The sequence below is a fragment of the Talpa europaea genome, assembly GCF_964194135.1.
Source record: "Talpa europaea genome assembly, chromosome: 10".
NCBI lineage: Eukaryota > Metazoa > Chordata > Mammalia > Eulipotyphla > Talpidae > Talpa > Talpa europaea.
Window position 1 is genome coordinate 13,998,216 of NC_140077.1, and position 18,975 is coordinate 14,017,190.

The 18,975-nt window shown below is 36.2% G+C and overlaps 1 protein-coding gene across 3 annotated transcripts in view; it reads right to left on the reverse strand.

Moving 5' to 3' along the window:
* MXI1 (MAX interactor 1, dimerization protein) overlaps positions 1–18,975 on the reverse strand; it is a gene marked incomplete at both ends in the record, with an annotated part of 67,575 nt that overhangs the window by 23,767 nt on the left and 24,833 nt on the right. For 2 of the 3 annotated variants that reach the window (XM_084245246.1, XM_084245247.1), the window contains one exon: positions 12,120–12,149. The exons of the other annotated variant lie outside the window; for it this stretch is intronic. In XM_084245246.1, coding sequence (XP_084101372.1) covers positions 12,120–12,149 — 30 coding nt within the window. The remainder of the gene's footprint in view (positions 1–12,119; positions 12,150–18,975) is intronic. 3 annotated transcript variants of the gene reach the window in all.

Here is an 18,975-nt window from a genome sequence, read left to right on the forward strand (position 1 = left end):
TCTAAAAAGGGTACAAAGAACATAATATCTTCTTCAGGACTTTTACATGTATTAAAAATAAGGATGTCAATTTTCCATCTTTAGAACAAGAAGAAGAAATAGCCATCATTTTTATTTGCCTAATCAGAAAACTAGATCAACAGTTATTCCCTGGTCAGTGAACAACGCTGTTTCTCCTGTCCTCCACAGTTCTACTTCTAAAATTTGTTAAAATCAAGCCATACCTTACTATACCTTAAATGAAACATAAAATGTTGAACACTTGCTCAATATTTGGCTTTAATGTTATTAAATTTACTAACTAGAGGTTCTCAGAAAACTTTATATATATCTTTTTTATATGCTTATACAGAGCTCCATCTTTCTTCATTACCAAGTACTCAAACCACACTGGGTAGTATGTGGTTTCAATATAACATATTGGAAACTTATCTGTGGTTAACTGCATATCTTAAGTAACTGCAATATGTTGAATAATTTGTACAGTGCCATCAGACAATGATGACATCAGCACTTTTTAAGTGCCAAACTGCAAGGTTAGTGGACTTTTCAGGACATTTCTCTCAATCAATGATGACTGGGATGATGAATGTATGACCACAAAGTTGGTAAGCAAGACTAGATGGTCATTCTATTGAGGGAGAAGTGGTATCTCCTAGTTTTGATTTGCATTTCCCTAATGACTACTGATGTTGAGTCTCTTTTAATGTGCTTATTGGCCACTTGTTTATTTATTTGCTTTGGAGAAATATCTATTCAAATCCTTTGTTTTTATTTTGGGTTGTCTTTTGTTATTTAATAGTAATTTAGAAAACCTAAATAAGAGACCAGGAAAAAGACTGATCAATACAAAGTAAAAATCAAAATCAACAAGCAACTATAAACCAGAGACACACAATGGGGGGGGGGGAGGAGAGAAGAAGGGGTGGGGAAAGGAAATGTTATAGGGCAGCCCCGACACAAAAAGGGGTGCCTAACTGTGGGTCCTCACCCGCGTGCTTAAAAGGACTTATCAATGCTCTACTGCAGGCACACGTGAAAGGTTAACAAAAGGTTTATTTACAGGGGAAGGGCAAATGAGGAAATGTACAACTCAGGGAGAAAAGTGGGAGACAAAGTTTTAAATGCGTCCTACCCGGATCGCCGATCTGGAATCCCAATTGGCACTCTGAGAACTGGCCGCAAGCCAGGAGCCGTGAAGCCAGGAGGAGAGCGAGAGACCCCAAGGCCCAAGTGTTTGGTTTTTATACCACCCTGGCTGCTTAACTCCACCCTCAGGTCCCAGCCACCTTCCCTTTGGTGGTGACGGGATTTGTCTTTCCCAATGTCCTGATGGCTTTGGTCTGCAGTGGGGGTGGAGTCCACAAAGCCTGTATGGGATTAGCTAGAACATTCTTTTCCCTAACAGAAGGACTAGAGTCAAAATAAGGGGGGGGGGGGCAATTGTATGGGGAATATAACCAAAATGAAAATGCATACATTGTGCAAAGATGAAAAAAGGTGTAAGAATTATATAAAATAAAATATTTAAATAAAAAAATAAAAATACTACATTTGAAATTTTTTAAAGAAATAATTTATAAATAGGCACAGTAAGAGAAAACAATAACTAATACTTAATTAGCAATTATAACAATGAACTGTAATAACAGTCAAAAAATAGTGAGTTCATGATATATTCTGTATACAAGTATACAGACATATACTTTGCAAGTATTTGCTTCCATTTTGTAATTTGTCTTTTTACTTTCTTAGATAGCATCATTTAAAGCACAAAGTTTTTAATTTTAATAAAGTTCAATGTATCTATTTTTTTCTTTTGTTGTTTGTGCTTCTGTTGTCATATAAATAAGAAGTTATTACCTACTCCAAATTCATGAAAATTTATTTTCCTATTTTTTTTTAAGAATTGTTAACTATTAATTTTAGGCCTGTTTTCCATTTGGAATTAATTTTTATGCATGATGTGAGGTAGAAATCCAACTTCATTATTTTGCATGTACATATCCAGTTATGTCAGCAACTTTTGTTGAAAAAACAACTTGCTTGGCATTGCTGTCAAAAATTAATTGACCTTTGGGAAAAATTTTTTGCACACAATACTAATGATAAGGCACTGATCACAAAGAGCTACAAAGAGCTGACAAAACTCAACAAAAACAAAGTCAAAGAACTCTGTCAAAAAATGGGCAGAGGGCCTCCCCGGTGGCAGAGCAGTTGAGCGCTGGGTTGCGAAGCTGCCCGCGGCCTCTGCAGCGCCGGTTCGATCCCCGGCTGCTCCCCGGCCACCGGGGGAGGGTCCCACATGGCGCGCAGACCTCTCCTGCCGCCCGCTGCTCCCCTCAGCAGTGTACTTCGGTCCTTCTGCCTGCTCTGCTCCCCGCTCTGGCTCTGGTGAATTCTCTCACCCTCCCGCGCTTCTGACTGTACCCAGTGCATGTATAAACAAAACAAACAAATAAATAAATAAAAACATGCAAAAAAAAATTAAAAAAAAAAATGGGCAGAAGTGCTAAAAAGACACTTCTCCAAAGAGGAAATGCAAATGGCCAACAGGCATATGAAAAATTGTTCAACATCACTTGTAATTAGGGAAATGCAAATCAAAACCACAATAAGATACCATCTTATACCTGTGAGAATGGCACATATCAAAAAAACTAGCAACAACAGACGCTGGCAAGGATGTGGAGAAAAAGGAAAGAGATCTCCTACACTACTGGTGCAAATGCAAACTGGTCCAACTACTATGGAAAGTTGTGTGGAGGTTCCTCAAACTGCTAAAAATGGAGCTTCCATATGATCCAGCAATTCCACTCCTAGGGATCTACCCAAAGGACACAAAAACATTAATTCAAAAGGACACCTACAACCCTATGTTTACTGGAGCACTATTTACAATAGGTAAGTTGTGGAAACTACCCAAAATGCCCAAAAATAGATGGCTGGATCAAGAAGATGTGGTATATTACAATGGGATATTACTCAGCCATCAAAAAAGATAAACTCACGCCATTTGCAGCAAAATGGATGGAGCTGGAAAGGATCATACTCAGTGAAATAAGCCAGAAAGAAAAAGAAAAATACCAAATGGTTTCACTTATAGGAAGAATGTAGCAGATCCAAATAAGGGATCAGGGAGAAAAATGAAAGTAATTATAATAAAGTGAAAATCAAAATCAACAAGCAACTATACACCAGAGACATTCTGCAGCAGGGGAGAAGGGGGTAGGATCAAAACCGGGGTGGGAAGAGCACAAGGGACTATGGTGATGGTACATGGGTGAAATAGTGGTGGGAATTTCACGGGGACTATAACTGAGATGAGAAAGCATACATAGTAAAAAAAAAAAAAAAAAAAAAAAAAAAATGAAGACTGATATAAAAAATGTATAAAATAAAAAAAATTAATTGACCATAAGTGTGAGAGACTATCTTTCAAATCTATTCCATCCATCCATAACTCCATTCTTAGGCCAAAATACTAAGTCTAATCTTAGTTTTATAGTAAGTTTGGAAATTGGGAAGTATGAATGTTCAACTTTGTTCTTTTCAAGATCTTTTGGCTAGTCTGGCAGTTTGTTATTTCCAGATAAACTTTAAGATAATAGTTAATTCTGCTATAAAGGAAGATGGGTTTTGACAGGTCTTGCATTATATCTATACAAGCTCTAATAGATCAATATGGGGAGTGCTGCAATCTTAACAATATCAAGTCTTCCAAAACATAAACACAGAATGTCTTTCCATCTATTTAGGTCTTTAATAATTTTTTCAATAATGTTTTATAGTTCCGGTTTACAAATCTTTCACCTCCTGGGTTAGATCTATTTCTATGTATTTTGGATGTTATAGTAAATGGAACTGTTTACTTATATTCATTTTTGGATGGTTCACTGTTGGTATATAGAAACACAACTCTTTTTGGTTTGTTTGTTTTTTTTTTTTGAAAACCAGCACTTATTTTGGATCTCCCTGTTGGTACAGGGGTTAAGGTCTCAGTGCTATCAAGCTATCACCAGCCACTACAACATAAGTTTGATCTCCCAGCCAGGGAGCTAACCCACATTGCCCAGCAGACCTCCCCTGTCTCCCCTCCTCACTGTTCCCCTCAGCAGTGTATTTCAGTAGATCTGCCTGTTCTGCCTCATTGTGTCTGGTGAATCCTCTCATCCACCCCCTGGCACCTCTGGCCTACACTCCAGTTCTTGAATGCATGAATAAAAATAAATCTTAAAAAAAGTTTAATTTAAAAAAGCACATATTTTAATTAAACACTCTCAAAGTGGTTAACTTTAAGCTATTATCAATAGGAATTCCTGCACATTTTGAAACAGTGTCTCTAACTTTCATGTTCACATTAAATGTATGTTTTCTGTTTACTATGTCCATTTCTGATAGCACAACTGGTTTTCTATGTCAACCCTGCACCCTGCAACTGTGCTAAGTTTGTTGATGGGGTTTAATAACTTTTTGTGAACTCCTTGGGATTTTCTTTACATAAGACTATATCTGCAAACAGAAATGTTTTTACTTCTTCCTTTCCAATCTGGATGCCTTTTATTTCTGTCTCTAGCCCAACAGCCCTGCCTAGAACCTCTAATACAATGTTGAATAGAAGTCACAAGAGCAAATATCCTTGTTTTTATTCCTGATCTTGCTGTTAAGCATTCAGTCTGTCACCATTAAGTATGATTTTAGAACTGGGTTTTTCATCTATAGGTCTTTAATAATTTTTTCAACAATGTTTTACAGTTCGGTTTACAAATCTTTCACCTCCTGGGTTAGATCTATTTCTATGTATTTTGGATGTTATAGTAAATGGAACTGTTTACTTATATTCATTTTTGGATGGTTCACTGTTGGTATATAGAAACACAACTTAAAAAAAGTTATCAATTCTCTTCCTATAAGCAGGATAAAATCCTACATGGTAAAAATCCTTTAAGATGGTCCCACTTACCAAGTTTTTTTCATATAATTTTCACTTAGATTTTTAAGCTTCATTACATTTTCCATTTACCCCCCTATTAAATTATTTTATTATTATGTCTGTTGAGTTCAAGATTATTTCATGTATTTGTCAGTTTTCATTTGAGTCATAATTCAATAACATTTTGTTTATAGATGTACTCAATGAAACATATAATCATTCTTTCATTCACTCATTACTGAATGACTGCTATGTGCTAAGGGTAAGTATGACAAACTCCCTTCCCTCCTGAAACTTACATAGTAAAAAGAAAGACATTAAGTCATTCAAACAAGCAAGTAATTTAGATGGAGATTCATGTTACAGTGACACAAAAGGCAGTGGAATAGAGAGTGAGAGGGGGGTAATTTCTGTTCTCTAAGGGATGACCTGAAAACAAGGAACTAAATAATGATGAAGAGCTAGAGCCAGGGCTTTCCAAACAAGTGCAAAAGTCCTTGAGGGAAATGAACACAGTGTGTTTGAGGAAAAGCCAGAAAGTAGAGACGGCTAGACTCTAGGAGACCAGGGCTACAATGGTAAGACTCAATAGTCCATAGATTTTACCTAACTCCAATGGGAAGCTCATGGAGAATTTAAAGAGAAATTACATGACCTGATATATCCTTTGAGAAGATCACTCCTGCTGCTATATGGGGAATGAAATGTACAGAGAAATGAACAGTAGCAGTTAACAGAAAATTAAATAGTTTCTTTATGGTGCTTCTTAGTCCTCTTTCTTCTGTTTCTAATCCCATCACCTGAGCACTGCTTCTTATATCCTCTTCTACATGGGCTACTTCAAAAACATCAAAGATAGTCTCTGCTTCTATAGCTGAACTATACATTTTTTTAATGCTTTGATCAGGCTTCTGAAAGCTTCAACAATTCACCATACTGCCAACAAATAAAATCAAAATTCGTTGAGATTCAGTAACATTCCACAATCTAATCCCAAAACCACCTCTCTGACTTCATTTCCTATAATTAATCTGGTAGACTCTGCTCTTCCACTCAGTATGGCCTACTCACTCTTTCTGAACAGGGCTTACAATGTCACTTTCTTCTTCCCATGGCTCTACTCACACTGACCCGTCTACTTACTCCTTTCTTAGAGTTAAACTCTGTCTCTTCTTCATGAGTCAAAATACATTCTCCCTGAATACCCAGAGCAGTGGCTCTCTGACGATGACCCACAGTATTTTATATCATCCCCCAGTATACATACGTTCTACTGTACTTCAAGCAATGCACTTTGTTTTCTATTCAGTTTCTTTTTCAAAATGACTCACTATAAACTGACTGCGCAGACCACTAACGGGTTTCAAACTCCAGCCTGAAAAACATATTCAGTGCCTTTTTCTAGACCTTCACTAGTAACTAGATTCTGGCCTCAAAAGATGAAAGCTTAAGGACAGAACTTTATTTTTTTTATCTACCATGCTGCCAAGCATAGTATTTCTTAATCATTACTAAAGAGAAAGAATGCTATCAAACACAGCTATCATATATGTGAGCAGACAGGATCATGATGAGCATTGTTTTGTGTTCATTGTCTTGTTTTATACTTTAGTTAAAATGCCCAAGATAGATAATTTTCAGTAACACTTTGGCCTACACTTTCTGCCTTTCTACCTTACAGGATTACATAATAGTACTGCATCATAAAGAAACTAAGTACTCCAATGTTTATTTTCAACTACCCCTCAGAAGTTTGAGAAAGTCTCCATATGGAGGGCACCTATTAACATTCATCAGACATACTTTTTTTTTTAATCACAAATACTCAGACACTTCTGTTCTGCCTAGGAAGGCATTATTAATCCAGTGTCCTCATCTGGCCCTTTTAGCTTTGCCAAAGTTGTAATAAGGGTAAGCCTTTTGTTTCAATGGAATGACAACTATTAAGGTTGAATGGCCTCTCCTGCCGCCAGCACTTAGGTTCTTGACCATTAAAGTCCTGTTAAAGTTGTTGACTCTTTAGAAAACACCATCAGTAATTTGAATTAAGAAAATGAAAAAAGCAATGAAGCAATCTAAAATCTGTACTGAATGGTTTCTTCTCTGGCAAAGGAGCTGATTCATAAGATGAGCCAAAGGGCAATGTAAATTCTTAAATCTCCAAGACTTGTTAATTTTACCATGAGAGGATTTACACAGGTTCCTGAGGAATGCAGCACATCTGAAGGTATTCTGATTCCCCTTTACCTCCTGAACCTGTTATGACCTGTCATGGGTCTAGGGGGTTGGGTTGAGTACACAAGTAACAAATGTTCTGAACCATTTATACCATGCTCAGGGTAAGGCAGAAATCAGTGGTTGAGGCAGAAATAAGCCCCCAGGACCTATGCAAAAAAGAATCTGAATTTCTTTACTAGTTCTATAACTATCTTAAATTTCCTAATGGGTTGCAGGAATCCTGGGGTAATTATGGATCTCAGCAAACAACTCTGTGCCTTCCAGGCCCCAAATCTCCACCATTAGGCTTCCCTCTGAGATCTGAGAGTATGAAACTCAACATTTTGTTGGGTATTGTCTCCTCAATGCCAGACCTAGGGCCTCACCAGTCCCACAGCTTTGTTTAATACAGCCATCTAGAATTGCTATAATTCACGAACAATTTAAAATCATCTACTCCACCCACCCCAGTAAAAAAACACCAACTCTGAGCAATCTTATAAGCAAGATTTTTAGCACCAAGCTCAAGAAACAGCTTCTGACATGAATATATTATATGTAAAGGGGCAAATGTTCAAGCATATGAATTACTACAGGAATATCTTTTCAGAATGAAGACAAAATCAAATTAACCTTTAGAAAGTGAATTACTTTCCTCTTTTAAGTTCATACTCGAAAGCATATAAGGGGTAAAGCCAAAATTTCATTACTTTGAAAAGATGACAAAGATAACTATTTTCTTTAACACTTCAAATAAAAATACTGAATTTAAAAAAAAGACTGTTAAATAGAACTAGGTAGGGGCTTAAAAATGTAATAACAATACAGGTTTAAATTTTTAAAATATCCCCATGCTTTCTTCTTGCTCTTTGAGGCACCTCTCTCCTTTTAAATCCTCCTATGTCTACCAAAGTGTTTTCCTGGATCACAAGCCAATAACTATTCAGAAGTGGAATACAGGTTATTAAATTTGACCCTCCTCTGGTACTCACCCTCTGACACATTTCACTAAATTAGAATTTATTACTCAAAGGACACAAAAACATTGATTCAAAAGACCACCTGTACCTCTATGTTTATTGCAGCACTATTTACAATAGGTAAAACCTGTAAACAACCCAAATGCCCAAAAATAGATGACTGGATCAAGAAGATGTGGTACATATACACAATGGAATACTATTCAGCAATCAAAAAAGATAAAACTCGTGCCATTCACAGCAACGTGGATGGAGCTAGAAGGAATTACGCTCAGTGAAACAAGTCAGAAGGAAAAAGAAAAATACTGGATGGTTTCACTTACAGGAGGAATATAGGGGAACTAAATAAGACATCAGTGTAAAAAAATAATAACAGTACAAAACACAACAAAACAAAAACAGACAATTATAAATCAGAGACATCCTGCAGGGGAGGAGGAGGAAGAGGGATCAGAGGAAGGGAGGGAGGAGCACATGGGACTGAAGTGATGGTGCACAGGTGCACTGGTGAAGGAAATTCTATGGGAACTACACCTGAGGGGAGGGAAGCAAATATTGTTTAAAAATGAACAGTGATGTAATAAATAAATAAGAATTTATTCACATTGATAAAACAATTCTAAAAACAAGCATTGAAAAGGTTAATTCTAGGGACCTCCCTGGTGGCACAAGGGGTTAAGCACCGCACTATGAAGTAATCCACAGTTTCTGCACCATGAGTTCGATCCCCGGCCGGCCAGAGAGCAACCCACATGGCACAGCAGACCTCTCCTGTCTTGCCCACTGCTCCCCTCATCAGTGTATTTCAGTCAGTCTGCCTGTTCTGTTCCCCACTTTGTCTCTGGTGAATCCTCTCACCCCCCGCATCTCCAGTCTGTACCCAGCTCTTGTGTGCTAAATAAATAAATCTTTAAAAAAAAAAGAAAAGGCTAATTCTATATTACCTTTCAACTAAATCTCAAGGAAGAGAGGGAATGAAGAAAGAACAGGGAAGAGGTTGGATGTAACGGCAGGACAGGACACTGAGCAGGATCTCTATGATCCAAGCAGACAGGTGAAGGAGAGAGTCCTGGAGCCCTCGGTGGCTTTTGCAGGTGTAGGGTAAAGAAAATATCAGGCTTTTCTGCCCTTCCGCCATCAGGATAGATGATGGATCCTTGTCCTGAATGCATGCCTGATGGCGGGCACCCGGAGTAGGGTGTGGGCATAGGTAGATGGGATTCAGCTGAGTTAAGACTGTGCTTTTAAGGGCGGCGTCACGGGGACGCCAGCAGCAGCAGCAGAACCTGAAGGAGAAGCCGAAGCAGAAGCAGAGAACGCCAGAGAGCCCAGATAGAGTGAAGACTTGCTGGGGGCTGGGAGGCCTGCCAGCCTCCCAGCCCCCCAGCCAGCATCCCTGCCTGCCATATGCCTGGTGAACCCCAAATAAAAAAACCTGCAAAACTACTGAGGACTCTGACTCCTCCTTTACCCGGTCTGCATGGGATCAGAAAACCTGCACCGTGTCCAGTCCTGCCCTCTACGGCAGGCTTTTATTGGGATTTACCAGGTATACGGCAGGCAGAGGTGCTGGGGGGTGGGGGTAGGTGTGCCGGGAGGCTGGCAGGCCTCCCAACCCCCAGCATGTCTTCACACTTTCTGGGCTCTACTGGCCTTCTCTCTCATTCTCTCTGCTCTCTGCTCCTCTCGTGGTTCTCCTTCTCTGCTGGCATCTCCGTGACGCCGCCCTTATAAGCCTGGCCCTGGCCCAGGTGAATCCCATCAACATATGCCCACACCCTACTCCAGGTGCCACCATCAGGCATGCATTTAGGACCGCAAGGATCCATCATCAATCCTAATGGCGGGAGGGCAAAAAAGCCTGATATCATTTACTTACCCTACCTTTGGGAAGAAATAATCTGGGAAATAAAGACTACTTAGGACTATCAGAAGACCACAGGATTAGGAAACCATGCCTTAAGTGGGTAGAGTAGGAAATTCGCAATAAAGTTTTAGACCTAAATGTGCAAAATAGGAACAAAAAGCCTTCACTGGAAATGACATAGAGTTTAGATGGTAAAAGCCATGCACGTCACGGATACTATTGATGCATTAAATATCTTATAGGGTATAGCTAAGTAATAGTAATATTTTCAGTATTAAACATCTTCTTTGAAGTTTTTTTTTAATTTATCGTTAAGTCAGAATTGATAGGCAGAATGTATCAAATACAGTTCACTCAAATATTTAAAAAGCTCCATTCAAAACAGCTTAGTAATCCCTTTACACCAGTATAAAACAAAGGTTTTTTACCAGATTTCCAATGGAGTTCTCCCAAGGACAACATTCAGGTGGGTGAAATAATTATAAGAGCCATATGTTTATCAGTATTTAAAACAAGAGGAACAAAATACATTCTTTGCTGTCATTGAAAACTCAATATAAGGTTTTCTTTTTACAATCATCAGAACTGTATTTCTTCATCTTTTTGCCACTTTTAAACTATGCAGATACTTTCTTTACTATACTAGAAATATAAAGCATGAAAGAAATTCTTTAAAATGAAAGTTAGCCTGCCAAACTGCTTTGCCAAAAACTAGCAAACAACTTTGACTAGACCACTGAACTCTGTTCAAGTTGTATCTTCATTCAACATGAAAATCATCATCTACCAGACAAGCATCAAATGTTAGGCACTAAAGATACAAAATTGAACCCCTGCCTTTGAGGCAGTCAGAGTCATTTGAAAGAGACGTATGAGCAGATAATCACAATACTACCTGATTAAGTCTTACAATAGGATATATGAACGCACTGTGCAAAGCATAAAAGTCACTGTCATTTCTGAGGACTATGCTCAATCTGTTCAAGAGGATTTGACCATTAAATTCATTTGTAACCAAACAGTTGGGCCAGTCAATTTGTAAGGTCTCTTCTGTTAAAAGTAAGGCAGGGCGAAAAGCTGAAGGTGGAAACCTTATGAAGATCTTTTTTTGTCAATAGGTCTGGTGCCAGCAATTCCAGTCTGTTGGTTATTAATTTAATCTCTGTATCAAAAAATCTAATCTCTATCAAAATCCTTTTTCTTCTCTCATACTTATCCTCTACCTATATTCCTTTTGCTGGTAAATGGTAATAACATATAAAAATGAACTTTCCTTAACCAATGACTCACGAATTTCTGTTGATTCTACTCCATACTATCTCTTTACTCCATCTACTTCTAGTTCCGTGGCTACCATCATTTCCTCCCTTGAAGGTTTCATTAGCCTCCAAAATTCTTCCTGTCTCAAATCCCTTATCCCAATCAACCAATTTATCTCATTTACAACAATCTTTTAAATTCATATTGAACTTCTTGCTGTTTCCTCAATCTATAGTGCTTATTTGCTATAGAGTCTTCCAACACTTTCTCGAAGGAGAATCAGGTAATCCTCCAACTGATCATCCAGCATCCTCTGCTTCATTACCATAGTTAACCACACACAGTGTTTTCATTGCCCGTCTATAAATCCCAGGATACTGTTAAGTTTTTTAAGGACAGAAATTATTTTATACCTTCTTGGATTTCCTATGTAGATCATTATACAAAATTCACGTTTGATAACCATTTGTTGAAAGAATGAGTGAATGAATGAACAAACTGCAAAGAAATTTAATGTTCTACAACTTGTCATATTTACTACCCATACTACGGAAGCCTCATCCTTTAGCAAGATCATATTTAAGTCATGAGATATCACAAATAACCTGCTTTTATAGAGACAGAAGTAAAGAAGACTATCCCATAGACTCAAAAATCAAATGAGCTTAAAAATGTATTTGCATCTTCTCCTTTACTAGGATAAGCTGAATATGTAACTTATATTTTGGAGTGAAAACACACATGTCAGAATCATGATACATATAAAAGTTAAGATTATAACTACATAAGCACTATAATTTTCACAGGTAAAATGTTATTTGTTTTTTAACATAAATGAAGCTATACCTCATCAAAGACTTACCGATTCTTTTCCAGCTCATTGTGTGTAGACCTAAAAGGGGGGAAAAAGAGTATTAGTCATGTTTGTTGCTAACGCTACAGAAAAGGGAATCGTTTAGTTACTGCTATAACATACCCAGAATTTATTTGACAATGCAGTGGATGATTAGATTTCTACAATCTCACTCCTCAAGAAACAGTCCATTCATTAGCACTGTTCATTCAGATAGTGTTTTCAGTTAATAGTTTTAGATATTCTGATACCAATATTTCATTTTTATTTTAATAAAATTAATATAGGCACATGTTCTGTTGCCAGAATTCTACATTTTGGGGACCATAGATATATCAAATTTTAATTCAAACATAATTCCATTTGTTCACAAATTATTTAAAAGGCGGATGTACTTCTATGTCCTTCTCCATTTTATTTACCTACTCCTAAACACAGGAAGAAGAAAATTGTGCCTAGCATAGAAGCTATATACAGGTTTGCCTTACTAATAAAGTGATACACAGTCAAAGTCTTCTGCCTTTTATGTGAAACATGAACAAGAAAAGGTTACTGTCTTCTGCTCACTTTTTGTTTTCTTAGCAGTTTCATAAGGTCCAAGTGACAGTGATGTCCCTTTTCAAGAGATTATCTTAAGAAAAGGACTTATTCCTCATAGGAAGTTTTAAAAAAAGTTCTAAACTGCTTCAAGAGTTCAGGCAAAGTAATGGCATGTGTACACCTCAGACAGAAGAAACAATAAAAACATAAAACTTTTAGTCTCATAGACACTCAGAGCTCAAAACCCAAATAAAATGAAAATTTAAAGTTTTGATTGAGTTCTTTGTGTTTCAATGAAACACCAAACAAAATCAATATGTCAAAATGTGGAAAAGGCCTATTTTGAGAGGTTTAAATATATATATATATATATTGTTCAAATTTTCAATAGGTAATCAGTGAAATCTCCCATCTCCTTTCAGAGAGCATGTGTTGGTTTAATTTGCCTTTTTCTAAGAAGTAAATTTAGAACAAGTAAAACAAAGGCAATGAAATACTAGAGTAAGTGATGACTGGAATAAACCATTTAGAGGGAAGTAAGTTATTTACCATTAACTCAATCTAAACAGCCTGACAATCCCACCTATAGCGGTAAATGTAAAACATAATATACCCAAAGATAACCAACTGTTGAATTCAAATATCATACTGAGCCTATTATCAAAGCTAGCACCAAAAGAATACAGTCTGACCTACTGCTGTGGACAAAATTAAAACAGCAGGTTCTTTCCATCTCTTTCAAACTTTTCTGTATTATTTATCTTCTATTTAAAATATGTATTTAAAAATGTTAGCTAAAATTATGAATTTCTCACCAAACAAGAAAGTGCATGCCATATCTAGGTATAATGCCAGTAAAATTTAATCAGATTTCCAAATACCAAGAAGCAAAAATGATTATATATGTATCAGTCTTTACCCTATCACCATGTTCCTCCATTAAAACAAAATGCATCAGTAGTGTTTACTCCTATTTCCATAGTTTATTTTGCCTATAATATCAAGTCACAAATAGCATCTTCAACGTTCAAGACTATCTTAGGCTGTGGGAAATCAAAGACAGTCTCTGATTGGTAAATTAAAACACATATAGAAATAATTATAACGCAAAGCAAAATAAATATATAGAGAAAGGTACAAAAGATAATGGGAGTTTATAGGGGGATGTTGACTTCCAAATGGGGTTATCAGAGAAAACTTTTTTCAAAGGTGACAGGTGGTGTAGGGTTTAAATAATGAGTATATCTGCTACTTGTAGCAGCTGGTTATGGTAGGGAGAGGCCATTCCATGTGGCAAGGATAACATAAAGATACAAGTAGAGTTGTGAAGTCCTAAACAAAACCAGAGACAAATAATGAACAGGTCAAAAGGACCCACTGAAAAAGTCCTACATTATAATATTAACTCTGTCACTCACACTAGCTGTGTAACTTTCGACAAATTATGTAACCTCTCTGATTCAGTTTACTCATTTGTAAAATTAGAATAATATCTTGCCTAGCTTAATGTGAGGATTAGAGAAACATATGCAAAAGCATCTTGCGTGTAACAAGTATTCAATAAATGTTGTTACACGCATGTTTGTCACTGAAAATATTAACAAGATAAAAATACCCAACCCAAAACAATGTTAAATATATTACATGGGACAATAAATTGATAGGTTCTCAGTAACACCTGAAATTAGTCTGGAAGTAAACAACCATAATGATGAAAAGAGAAAATGAAAGATAGCTATTTTGATCAATTACTCAGCTATGAGGACAGTACAGGTTTAGGGTATGGCAGAGAGAAAGACGCTAATTACATGTACACAGAGAAAATAATGATCCAAACAGCACAAGCATTAAATGAGTAATTGGACATATCATATACCAGCACACCCAAAAATAACTGCTTTGCTTCTCTGAGCCTATGTGATCAACCAAGCCCTTCCAATAACATGTCACTGAAATAGTCAATTATGATAAATTCCCTCTAAGTTTGAGATGTTCTGAATAATCCATATGGTTAGCTCATTTTTCTCCTCCAAATAAAATGCACCTCTGACAGCCAACACAAATGAACTATCTTCTTTTCAGACACCCTTAATCTAAACACTTTAACAACCTCCAAGGACAGAAAGACATTTCTGTCATTTTATCATTGAATCACAGGTAATCTTTTCCACAAATATCCCTTTACGAGTGACAACATACTGCATTTTGTATTTGAATGGGCTTCATTATCTCAACCAGAGCTGTAACTTTTCATTGACTATAACACAGCTCTAATACATAACTTTTAATTCTTTAGGGTATAGTTTGGTGGCAGTCAATGAAATGAAGCATAGAATTGAAACTAAACAAAATGTTAGTTTGGTTCAAGTGTTGTGCCCCCATGGAAGAAAAAAATGAAAGCCCCCATTCCAAGAATATTCTCTTCAAGCAAAAGAAAACACCTCTAATTTGCTGAATTAATGAAAAAACCCTCAATTTGTTAAAATTTTCATTCAATTACTTTCTAATTCTTAAGTACCTAATAGATGTTGCCCTCATTACAATGAATAGAACACATTCTATGAAGCTAAATTATATTCTAAGTGCATCCTAAAGCTTATACTCATATACACATATTTAAAGGGTGATAAGAACAGAAAAGTTTAGCTACATTAGAGCGGGGATCTCTAAAGTATACACTTGAAGGGGGATGAAAAAGAAAATCTAGAATTAGTGAAACAGTAAAACTTCTATTCATATTTATTATTCTTCCAATCATATTTTACTCTATAAAACATTACCACAGTAACAAATGTATATAATTATAAATACATACAATGGGGACAGAATTTTTTTGCTGCTGCTGGTATAAAGTATCAATGAAGTTTAACATACACCATAATCAACTGACAATGAAGTAATTCTTTCAGAAAAGTAGTGCTGCACATTTGCTTCTATCAAAAGCACATTAAAAAACCATTAAAGATAGTAAAACTTGAATACTGCACGTTCAGAAAAAAATGCCTCATAGCAAATATATGTCTCCCTTAACAATGACAAAAACATAACCACCATAACCAAGGCCATCAAAATGCAGGTGTCTAAAAAAGATGCATAACAACAAAATCAACATTTTTTTCCTTGAAATTTACATATCAAAGCTAAATGTAAGCATACCGAATGAAGATACAGGAAGATACCAAACTATATAATATACATAGATATGTTCGCCAAAGAACATACAAAAGAATGATCATCCTTTTCATACTATCCAAAAGCGGGAAACAACTCAAAAATCCAGCAGTAGAGTGGATAAATAAATAGTGACATATTCACACAATGTAATACTACCGAGCACTGAAAATGCAGAATGATTATACAATAACAAGGATGAATCTTCACAATTTAGATACAATGTTGAGTTTAAAAAGGAAGACACACAAAAAATATAACTCCATTCATATGAAGTTCAAAACTGGCAAAGCTAATTTATGGCATAAGGACCTGCGTGTCAGAAAGACCAACCATATCCTTTCAAGGCTGGGGCTCTGAGCCCATGATAATCAGTCAAACTCAAACCTCCTGGGACAGGAGGGTTGCTAGACACTGAGTTAAAACATGTGAACAGTGATTCACTCAATTGTGACTACACAATGAAATAAAAACCTCGGCATCTGAGGCTCAGGTGAGCTTCCTGGGGATGTGTTGGTGACCACATCCATATGCTGGGAGAGTAAGGCATCCCAAGTCCACAGGGAGAGGTCACAGAAGTTCCTGTCCTGGATTCTCCCAAATCCTGCCCTATATGTGCCTTCATTTGGTTGGTCCTGATTTATGATCTTTATAGTATAACTTTTAATCATAAATGTAACACTTTCCTGAATTCTGTGAGTAATTCTAATGGATGATAGTACCTGAGGAGATTATGGGAACCCCCAAATTTGTAGTCAGTTATAAGAAGTGCAGGTGTCCTGGGAACTCCTACACTTGTAACTGGCATCTGTAATGAGGAGAGCCTTGTTGGGGACTGGTAACCTTACACTTGTGGAGTCTGTGCTAGAAACAAGTGGTTAGCATCAGAACTGTAAAATACACCATCACCAAACAGGGTTTATTCCAGGATGACAGAGTGGACACACACGCACACACACACACACACACACACAAATGAATGTACTCTACCATGCTAGCAGAACAAAAAAGAGAAAAGCCACAGTATTATCTCAATAGATGTATAAAAAGTATGTGACAAAATTCAATATCCAGTCGTAAGACTCTGAGTAAATGAGATTAAAAAAAAGAGCTTCCTTAGTCTGTGAAAAGGCATCTATAAAATATCTACCATTATCATGCTCAATAGTGAAAGAATGTCTGTTTTCCCCAGGTTAGGAATAAGGCAAAGAAGTTCACTCTCACCACTTCTACTCAGCACTGTACTAGAGGTTCTAGCCAATGAAAGAAGTCAAGAAAAAAGTGCAGACAGAATGGAAAAGAAAATCTTTATTGCAAACATTATTTATTGTCTATTTAGACAATCCAAAAAATATTACTAGAACTAACATGTCAGTTTAATAAAGCCAGTTAACAAGATCAATAGATCAGGTTCAACTGCATTTAAAGTAACACCAAATAATTAAATATTAAATAATTTAATATTTTTAAAACTTTATTATGTGCTCGACCTATACTCTAAAATGCTAAAAATACTGAACTTTTAAGACATCTATATAACTACACAGATGGAAACAATAGATTTTATAAATCAAAAAGTTCAATGTTTCAGATAGTGTCAAGTTCCCCAAAATTCAATCAATAAATTAAATGCAATCTCCGTCAAAATTCTAGTAAGTTTTACTGTAGAAAGTGACAAGCAGATTCTATAACATATGTGAAATTGCCAAAGGCCTAGACAGTCAAAGGAACTTTTGAAAAAGAACTGAGTAGACATATTACTACCTGATTTCATGACTTATCAGGCAAACTACAATAATTAAGAGTGTGGTGTTGTAGTAAGTATAAATACTTAGATCAATGGAACAGTGCAGAGTTCAGAAACAGGATCACTCAGATGGAGCCAAATGATTTTTTACAAAGATGCCAAGATCTTTTCAATAAATGAAAAGATGTCCATTTGCCAAAAAATGAACCTCAATCCTTACTTTACACCTTCTACAAAAATTAATTCTAAATGAATGTTAGCTCTAAATGTAAAACCTAATACTATAAAATGGCTAGAACACATATGAAAAAATTTTTGTGATCCTGTACTATGCAAAGATTTTTTAGGACGTAAGCACGAACCATGAAAAATATATGATAAGCTGAACTTTATCAAAATATACAACTTTTATTCTTCAAAAGACATTATTAAGGAAATAGCACTTACCACCAAGGGAAAACATTTGTAAAAAAACACATATGTAATAAAGAACTTGTAACCGAATTTACAAAGAACTCTCACAGCCTACTAAGATAACAACTTATTAGAAAGAAAAAGCAAAAGATACGGAGACTTCACCAAAGAAGATACAGCAATGGCAAACAGCACATAAGCAGGTGCTCAAGATCATTAGTTTTAAGAAAAATGACCATGAAAACACGAGACTAAAATTAAAAAATTTTAGTTAGTAGAGTGACTAAAAAAACTGACCATGTGCTTATGACCACATCAAGTGCTATCCAGGATGCAGAGCCATAGGAAGTCTCACCCACTGCTAAGTTGAAATGTAAAATGGTGTACTTTGGAGAAGAGTTTGGCAGTTTCTTTATAAAGTTCAATATATACTTATTATACTAATCCACTTCCAGGTATTTACCTAAGAAAGACAAAAACAAATGCCCACAAACAAAACTGCTCATTAAAGTATATAGCATCCTTACTTAATAACTAAAAAATATACACAACCCTCAATGTCTACCAACTGGTTAAGAGATAAATTGTTAGAGCCTATATGCAGCAAGATAAAGGATTACACGACTGATACAGAACATGAATGACTCTCAAAAAACATTATGCTAAGTTAAAGTATATGCTATATGATTCCACTGAAAAGAAATTCTAGAAATGGCAAAACTAAAGTGACAGGAAAAAAAATCACAATTAACCATGACCTGAGGTGGAGATAGGAAACTGTAAGGAGGCAAAAGGAAATGTTTGGAGGCAAGGATGTTCTATATTCTAATTTGGGGGCGGGGGTTGTATAACTATACACATGTCAAGTCACTGAACTGTATACTCAAAATCTGGGAATTTTATTGTAAGGAAATTATTGCACAATAAAACCCACTCTGTAAAAATGTAATAAATCTAATCCTGAAATAAGGTAAGAACCCAATCTACCACAGC